General features: G+C 34.2%; 1 protein-coding gene across 1 annotated transcript; it reads left to right on the forward strand.

Moving 5' to 3' along the window:
- Window positions 1-264: 264 nt before the first annotated feature.
- On the forward strand, window positions 265-7,459 carry LOC121407143. The gene is made up of 6 exons (XM_041598082.1): window positions 265-337; window positions 1,610-1,822; window positions 2,431-2,592; window positions 4,371-4,569; window positions 6,257-6,452; window positions 7,187-7,459. Exons 2-6 carry the CDS (start codon window positions 1,616-1,618, stop codon window positions 7,380-7,382), a joined length of 960 nt encoding a protein of 319 aa, XP_041454016.1. The 5' UTR covers window positions 265-337; window positions 1,610-1,615; the 3' UTR covers window positions 7,383-7,459.
- Window positions 7,460-10,032: the final 2,573 nt, after the last annotated feature.

Consider the following 10,032-nt stretch of genomic DNA (forward strand, 5'->3'; position numbering starts at 1 on the left):
AGTTTCTTAGGATGGTACGCAACATGCTGCGCGTCTTTCTGGTGGCAGACATCTTCATTTCTGTTTATGAAGACTGGTTAAAAGGCTAAGAAGCATGTAAACACAAGCACGTGCGAGGAAACGCGTTCTTTTGTAGGTCATTCGGTGATTGTTACGAAACCATTTTACTGTACGTTTTATACTGTACTATACCGCGTTTGTGAGATCCCGCTATCCTGATCCTGTGTGTAACAACAAGCCCGATCGTGCGACTAAAAATAAGGCAAGAAAAAAATTCACAGAAAGACGAGAAGTTTACAAAGAATTAAGAACAGCTCTCAGGATAGCAATATTCTTGGTAAGTTGAAATATCTAACGTTAGATCTAAAACTAAAAGAGAAAAGGAAAATCTAGTTCTCGCACGGATGCGATGAATGTTTATCCACTCCCGAGCGATATACATGATATAGGTTGATCTGCTGGCGCTGGGCGCGGCGCGCTGGCTGGTTGCAGGTACCCATTACGTGTACACTCATGTCCCATGACTGAAAAATCCGCCGTTTTCTGGTCTTTTTCTCAGATCTCCTCCTACACTGACGGGAGACTCCCATTTGACTCTTAATTGTGGTGATTCGCGCACCGCAAGAATGTTCCATGTGCAGTTAAATGAAATCCCTGCCCATGTTATTTAATATCACAAAAAAAAACAAAATTTGCACAGTCAAACTCTTTAGACTTACTAAAAGTAATGTAGGCTTTAGCTCCAAAATATTCCAAATATGTAAAATTATTTTCATGTGTTCATTTGGGGTGTTTCCATTTACTGATACACGATTTCTGACACCCCTATTTTGATACCCCTTTTCCCCATTCACTTTTGTACACGTATGTAGTGAATATTTTAAGTGTCTTTTTTCATAAAAAAAGAGGCGTGGTCAAATTCCCTTTCTGTTATTGGCTTTTATTGCTATTGAATATCAATTGGCCATCAATGCCTCTTTGTATCGATGATTGTCCCCTTTCCATTGCGCGAAGAAAATGATAAACTTTAAAAAAAATAATGCCCGTTTTATAACTTATCGAGAAAAAATTCTGAGGTGTGGTTTTTGATCCTGGGATATTGTTATGAATCTGACGAATATTTGGTCTCAATGTAGCTAGATCTATATCTACAATATACTGATACATGTGCCAACCAATCCCATTCATGTATCTTGGCATGATGTCCATGAGGTACCACCACCTCTGAGTGCGTAGGGGATACTTCAGTCTAGTCTATACCCCAAAACTTCAGTCCTAATTTCACAATATATATCACGATTTTGCCTGTACTTATGAATTATTTAAGTCATTGATCATTTAATAAGTAAGATATTGAAATTTATACGTTCAAAGTTTTATACACATTGAAACATAGGCCTATGCCTTTTCAAAAATTCTAAAAATGTTACACAAATTCTCTGCCAAACTAAAAATAAAGATTTCATGTCTGATGATGGATTGCCTGACCTAGAACCAATGTTGTGAATATTTATACTTTGTAAGTTCTACTAATTATTGTTTTAAAAAGTGTCATTTTATATATTGCCATTTTGAACTTAATTTCATCAATTTTATCTATTTTTTGCAGTCCAACATGGACCCTACAGATGTGTCTAATAACCAAACTGGAGGCCCATTTATCATTGATGAGTACAACTTGGCTCTTTGTGCCATAGTTACTGTGGCAATGCAAGCATCTTTCTTCATTATAGCAGCAACATGCAAGTTTGACAAAGTCACAGATTTTGCTGGAGGAACCAATTTTGTTGTTCTAGCTTTGCTGTCTTTCTTTCTTGCTCAGGTAAATTATGATTCAGACTTTTTTTTTATTATTGTTGTCTTGACTGCATAAGGCTTTTTAAAGCTCTCATGTTTCCAGTAGTAAAAAGATATGGGATCAATATAAAAGATAATTTAATTAGTCCATAATGCAGGCATAACATACATGTAGAAATGTGTTTTCTAGTGGTTTTCAAATAATAATAGTAGTATATTGTGTCATAACAATAAAACCATTGAATAAAATTGTCTGCAATTCGTTAAGTTAAAAATTGTTCTATCAAGATGTCTGGCTACTGCTAAATCCACCCTCTTTCATACATACTATTCAACAAGAATATTTTCTTTGAGACTTTAAACTCGATGTACTGGGTATCTGCTTTAAAAGTGTTTAACTACAGGGTATGTGGAAATGTAACAGTGATTTGAACAGCACACATGTTGGTTATTACTTGCAAAACTTTATGAAAAACTCTCAAATTTATTGTCATGTTGCAGTTTGTAGAACTTATAAATTTGCTAGTGTCAAACCATTTTGGTAATGCTTTAGCTTAATAAGCAATCCAAGGGAAAATATTGAGTAACATACAAAGCACTGACTATTCCCTTATTTTTATTCTTCTCTTTCAGACATACGGTGTACGTCAGATTGTGGCTACTGTTCTGGTGTTTTTGTGGGGCATACGCCTATCAGGGTACCTCTTGTATAGAATTATCAAGATAGGAGAGGATAAACGATTTGATGATAAGCGAGAAAACTGCCTCAAGTTTGCCGGCTTCTGGATTTTTCAGGTGAGAATCGAGATCAAGGTCAAGACTATTGAATTTATGGCTTACAGGAATTAAGGAGTACCTAAACAAAGTCCTGGAATTACAGAAATTTAATTTTAACAGGTTAACTGGTCTTAGTAGAGCGGATTAGCCGAACAATTGTGTAAATTATGACTAAAGCATGAAACTTTCACAAGTGTTAGTATATGCCGTAAGATTTATTTTAAAGATGGGAGGTAAATTTAAAAATGCCATTTTCGGCCGTTGCCGTGGCAACGGAATAATTTCTCAAAAATGACATACATGCCCATGTAAATGGTAAATAAACATGATATAGATGAATAAAATGATAATTTTCAAGCTTCCAATCAAAACTAAAGCATACAGATTAAGTCAATTCCAGTTGATTTTTCCACCTGCCCATTGTCTTGTCAACCATGTTATTTTTGTAAATCAGTTGTTATTTGGTTGCCATGGCAATGGCTTGAGATATGATTTATACATCTAGCAACCAAAATATCTTTGTTTAACACTGTAAAATTAGGGGAAATTAAAGATAAATCATATTCTACAACGTTTTTTTTAATCAAAATTTTTATTTTTCTGGGGAAAAACAAGCCGTTGCCATGGCAACGGACCAATTGGAACTATCTTGTTGATTTTGAATGTTTCTGAATTTTATGTATATTCAATTGGAAGCTTGAAACTTATCATTTTATTCATCTATACCATTTACATGGGCATGTATGTCATTTTGGAGAAATTATTCCGTTGCCATGGCATTTTTAAATTTACCTCCCATCTTTAAAATAAATCTTACGGCATATACTAATACTTGTGAAAGTTTCATGCTTTAGTCAAAATTTGCACAATTCTTGTGATTTTTGGAGCTTATCCGCTCTACTATCTTGCATTTATAATGAAATGATTGAACATGCGAGGTATATTATGGTCCTAAAGTTACTGTCAACATGAAGTTTAATGGGAATGCCATCGAAACTCTCGTGAAGTGTTAGTACATGTATATACGATGCAAGGAAAGGATATTGTTATCAAAGTGCTTAAAGACATCTCAAATTATTCACCTCTTACTCTCCACTTTGGCTAATGTTCAATGCCTCCTTCTGCATAGTGTATAGGGTCTGATGCGGAAAGACTACACTAAGAGGCTGCAAAGCAGCTCGAGTGATGCAGCTTTTTGCATGTTGTTTTCTACGAAGTTTGCAGAGCCATCAGGAGCTGTCTTTCATGACAGCTTTACTAGCACCTACATTATTAACAATGGATAATGCTGAGTGAAAGAGAACATCAAATTAATGGGTCAATTGTAATATTTTCCTACCCTATTACTGAGTGATGAATATTCATGTATTCATCCGGGTGATAAGATTTTTTTCCAGGCTCACGGGAAAGCTCTTGATTCTATGGATTTCAGAATTCTTTTCTAGGGATTTTCCCATCTGGAGATTAGGAATGAAGTTTTGGATCGAGACTACCATAGAGCAAAGGTGGTTTCTGTGCAAATGTTTTTTGTATGAATATATACAGTGCATCCCACAAAAAACGAAACCAAGATTTATTGATGATTTATCATAATTTGATCATAATTAAAATAGAAAAGTGACTTACCATTGTAAAGCTTAGAATCTCCCCATTTATCTGAAATTACTTAGATTATTTTTCATTCATGCATGTTTATGCATGGTTTACAGTGTATATAACTGCCTTCAGGAACCAGATAGACACTGTACAAAGTCAACATGGATTTAATGTAGGGGTTACTTTTCACTGTTTTGCAGGCTGTATGGGTCTTCACGGTGAGTCTACCAGTCATCTTCATCAATGCTCAGAAACATAATGAGGGAACTTCTTTTGAGGCCCTGGACTATGTGGGAACGGTCCTGTTTGGTATCGGTCTACTTATCGAGACCGTTGCTGACCAACAGAAGTTTAATTTCCGGAATGACCCAGCTAATAAAGGAAAATGGTGCCAAGCAGGTATGCCTCTTCCTTCTTTCTTTAAAAGGAACTTAATACTTAGGATAACAGTTTTAATCATAGCAGAAAAATGTAGGTGGAGGTTTGATATGTCAAAGAAAAAGAAAGTTATGGATATTTGTATTTTGATTTGTGACATCACAGACAAGCAGATCCTCATTACGGTATGTTATGTGATATGAAAAATTCCCAAAATGCCAAAATATCAGAAAAATGAATTTATTTTATTTGGGTGACATGGTATGTCATGAGGTACATCATACCCCCTTCTATCATTTTAACAATATTTAAATATCCATCATGGTCCATGAAAAAACTGGACTTCGCCTACAAAGGTGGAAACCTGAGAGAACACTTTGCCTACACTATTTGAAATTTCTTAGCTGAAGTTGTGTAATTACTATCTATTATATAATGCGTAGTCATGTGAAAGTGCTTCAATTCAGGAAGGCACGGCATTTCCTTCCTTCCTTTCTTGTGAAAACTTCCATGAAGCATGATAACATTGATTTTCACTGAAAAATGTGCATCCAGCCAATCAGTTGCAAAGATTTTAGTAGCTTATAACAGTTGTCAGTAAATAATACCACTGACAAAGTACTTCATGGAATATGCTCCCTTTGTTGTTTAGTTGTTACCATACTCAATCCAGGAAGTTGCAGGCCTGCATCTATAGGTATGAGTTTGGTGTCCAATTTGATGTAAGCTTTACTATAATTCCTATAGGTGGATGTGAAGTTCTGAACCTGATGACCCATATTGTGAAGTCTGGTTTAATTAGAGTATGATTTATCTGTGCTGCAATTATGGGAAGCCAAAATTCTTAAACTTATTTTAGATTGTATATTTCTTATTTTTACTTTATTCTTTCCTATGTTTTTGATGGTGCAGAAAAAAGTATTTCAGTTATGCATTTGGTTCCAAATGCTCTATCTGACTAATATGACATTTAAGAGATTAGTGTTACAATTGGCTATCCATAGTTCAGCCCAAAGTGTAGACAAATGTTTAGACTAAATCTGAGTTCAGAACATGGGCCAATTTGATTTAACTTGTGTCTACACTAACACGTCATAAGCCATCAAATAAGAAAAAAGGATGTAAATTTCTCTTTTCTACAATGTTATGAAGCTAATACACGAACAAACAAAATGAAAAATATTAAAAGATACATATGTCATCTAATCAACTTATGAATTTACCCATTTCTACAGGGCTCTGTGGCTAAACACACACAAAAAATGAAAAGATGTATATTGTCAAATGTGCATATGAATGAACTCGTTTCTACAGGGTTGATGGTTAACATAAACTATCAAACAAAAAAGAAAACATAAAAAGATATACTGTTTATACATCATCAAATAAAGTTATGAATTTCCTAATTTTTAGAGGTTATCTGAAGCTAAACACAAACAAACTAAAATGACAATGTGAAAAAGGACAAACTGTTTGTCATCAAGTAAACTTAGATGGATTTACTCATTTCTACAGGTATATTGAGCTGGTTTATGAAGCAGAGCATAGACAACAATGAAAGTTTTGAATAGATGTATTGTATCAATAAACTTTTGAATTTACTCTTTCTCTACAGATCTATTGAGCTGGCTTATGAAGCTGAACATAAACAAAGAAAGTTTTAAAAAGATGTGTTGTATCAAACTTTTGAATTCACTCATTTCTACAGGTCTTTGGAGCTGGTCTCGGCATCCTAACTACTTTGGTGAGATCATGTTATGGTGGGGGATGTTCATTATGAGCTGTAGTGTATTAACTAATGTGGAATGGATTGCAGTTCTAAGCCCTCTATTCATCTCTGCTATTCTCCTCTTCTTGAGCGGGATCCCTCTCCTTGAAGAGAGTGCTGATAGGAGATATGGAGAGTGAGTATAAACAAGAGAAAAGGGATATATATACTTCCATATATACACTAAGCACATTTTGATTTACGTCTTGATATAGGCGTCATAATGTGATTTTTATGCAGTACTGCGCAAGTGTCAGTGTCGACCCCTCATTCACCACTCAAGTTGAGAATGCATTCAGTCTGGTTCTCACTGTCCACCAAATGATGGCATCACCCATGTTTTCGTTTGTACTGTATTACATAAAATACAAAATATTTCAATTTTCTCCTTATAATAATAAAAGGAGTGACATCATCGACTCATTCATTTGCATATGACTGGGTAGTGCATGTAATTGGTTATGAAAAATAAGTGATATTTTGAAATACAACTTTATAATTTTTCAGCATTATTTTTGTTTTATTTTTCTTGTTTTATTGAATTAAGCTTTTCATTGAAGTGGCCTTTCCCTTTAGCGAAGGATTAAGGATACAAGGTCTGGGGCTCAAAGCCCATAAAAAATATATTAGCGAGGCCCACCATCAACACCCCCATCTGGTAAAAATTAGCATGTGACAATGGTGTAGATTATATTGAAACATTGAATGATAGCATTATCCAAGATTCTATTTTTGTCAAATTTTCTCATTATGTAAAATAAATTGTCAGGTTTGATTTGATTGTTCTTGAAGTACACTAATTGAAATGATATGAAGCAAGAACTTTAGATTGATAATGCCTAACTAATTTTTCTGTTATCTTCTGAACAGACTGGATTCCTATGTGATCTTCAAGAAATCAACGAGTCCATTAATCTTGTTCTGGCCACGTCTTTATCAAGTTCTGCCCTCACCTGTGAAGTGTTTGTTCTGTTGTGAGTTCCCTTTCTATAACAATATTGGGAAGAATCCTCCTGATGTTGACGGCGCCACTGCAAATGAGCAGACAGGGATTGCAAGAGCATAAGTCAGCTCAAATCAAGTGATTTTTTTTATGTTCATCTGCTAAGAGTCATGTTCATTGGAAATTAAAATGCCGATAAAGTTATATGAACAGATGAACTACTTTTTGTGCACTGCGATAAATAATTTGGTGTCAACCACTGATGTAAATTCAGGCAGTGAACCTGTTGTTCAGGGGTAGGGAGGGGGAACTATTGTGTCACCCCCCCCCCCTTGATTAGTATGATGTCATGTATTTACGCCTGTGGTCAGAACTCTCCTAATATAAACGGCACTTCTCAAAATGAACAACTCGAACAGAAAAAAAAGTAGTAATGAGAATGATCCTAGAAGGTGTCACTTCAACTGAACAGATATGATTCACAAGTGAGATTGCTTCTAATGTAGAGGGGCAGCTCCAAATCAAAATTCAGGAACTACAAAAATATGAAAGAAAAGCTCAGAATTCCTAATGATGTATTATGTTCATGTAGTTACAAATTGTCAAAATTCTTTCTTAAATATGTGTAATGATATTTTTAGGTTATGTTTAATGATGTATTTAGGTTCAATATGATTATTTTTCCTTTTCAATCTCTTTTAGAGCGCTAAGTGACTTAACTGTCATTTGTGCAATGTAAAAAATAAGTATTTTTATTATTGTAAATCAACACTTTATGAATATGAGAATGCTCCTAGAATGTAGGGTGCGACTCTCAATGAATAGACAAGTATAGGAGTAGCATAAATCAAGAAACAAAATTGGTAAATGAAAATACTCCATAACATAGAGGGCACCAATCCTGATTACTAGATAGGAACTACACGTATATAAACAGGAACCAAATCTATGTCGGTCAATTGATTTTCCAATTATTCTGCCGTAAGCTCCCTACATCATCGATGTCAACAAAATATCAAACAGCTAGATAAAGCAACAACGAGCTCTTTCAAGGCAATTGGAAACAAGTAAAAGGTCAAACGTGCACAAAGTTCCACTCTGTTTCTCTCTTGCCTCTGCGTGTTTCTTACCTGTTGGTATGGCGCCATATACTGTTAATATTGTCATGGAGTACTTTTCCTATAGCTTTAAACAGGGATGCCACTTTTACCGCTTTTACACAGAATTCAGGAATTTCCCCGTCATCTTTCTTATTTTCTTTTTTTTTCTCACGTTTGCCGTTTTCTATGTATCAGAAAAAAGTCGTAATATTCTCCTCCTTACTCATTTCCATGTCCGATCACAGAGAGATACTAGTACACTTGGGCAATTAATTCTCTGTTTTTTTTCAATGTCTTTGATGGTGTTTTCCTGTGCAGCTTTGTATCTCCTAGTGCTATTATCAGTTAAGAGCGTCTCATTCTTTCTGGACTCATTGTCAGGTTTTATTGGCATTGACGAATATGGTTTTTGATTAGTTTATTTGTTTAACTTCTTAAGCTTTCTTTGAAATTGGTTGTTCACCTGCCAAACTGGAGTTCATTTACAATTCCCAGTAGATCATTTTCAGAACTCATGCTTCAATAAAATTAAGCTGCCAAAAGAACTGTTTTGATGTTTTAAAAATCTTAAGAGTGAAATAAAACTGCTTTTGCACTTAACACCTGAAATATGAATAGGGATGGGGTTTTCTCAGTATTTTTCAGTTATTTTAGGAAGAATCTCTTTATTTCTCTAATCTTGAAAAAAAAAATATCAAGGATGAATTGATATATTAACATATTTGAAATTAATATTTTGAAAATAAGATAAGTTCTCGAAAGGATTGACTTTTTATATTTTCTACACATTTTTTGGAGTGAAATTAGTATGATGTAATCAACATGAATATGATTTGTGTACGTAATGAATCATTTTAGTTCATGTGCACATGTAAAACTGTGGATGCTGTACTATATTGGTATAGATTTTCAGTGAAACAGAACTTACCCACTTATAATGCGTTTATTGCCTTGGTAGATCTTATATCATATTCTGGTTGTCTTAAGTATTCCCCTCCTCACTGATGGCGATAACTTTATTCTTGTCACAATGATAATTGGTACCATAGTGTTGTGTTAATGACTTTTTATTTGTTTTCACTCGGGCATTGACATTTACGCGTTCATGTAAGCAAGATCAGTGTGTTCTACTTTTTTGTTATACCCCTAAATTTATGAGATATTTAATTCAATTTTGCTATACCCTCTTAATTTCATCTTTGGTCTCTTTCTTCCTCTGCTCCTGTCTTTTTTTTTCTCTCTCTCTCACTCTCTTTCTCTATCTATTGATAATGTTGTCAACTACTTCAATTTATTGTAGTTAAGTTTTGTTAGTGTACATGTAGTTGGTAACTTTTTTATTGTGAGCTGATGATGTATATGTAGCCCTCCTATATTTTGTTTATAACATTAAGTTATGCTTATACATCAGTATGTATTTAACTGTTTGTATGTTTTATATGAATCATTGTAGATTCGATAGAATATCAGGGACTGTATTTTGAAATGTAGTGAAAGTAAAGTGTTAACAGTAATGTACATTTTTTTTTGTAAATGTGACTTAGAAAGGAAAATAAATTTAATTTGTACTTAATACAAGATATACCTCGGGCATTACGCACAAAGTACAAATTTTATTACAGAAAAGTTAGCTATAATATCATGCTGGTTTTTTTTACGAGAAATGATGAAGA

This window comes from Lytechinus variegatus, chromosome 2 (genome assembly GCF_018143015.1).
Source record: "Lytechinus variegatus isolate NC3 chromosome 2, Lvar_3.0, whole genome shotgun sequence".
In the NCBI taxonomy this organism is placed as follows: Eukaryota; Metazoa; Echinodermata; class Echinoidea; order Temnopleuroida; family Toxopneustidae; genus Lytechinus; species Lytechinus variegatus.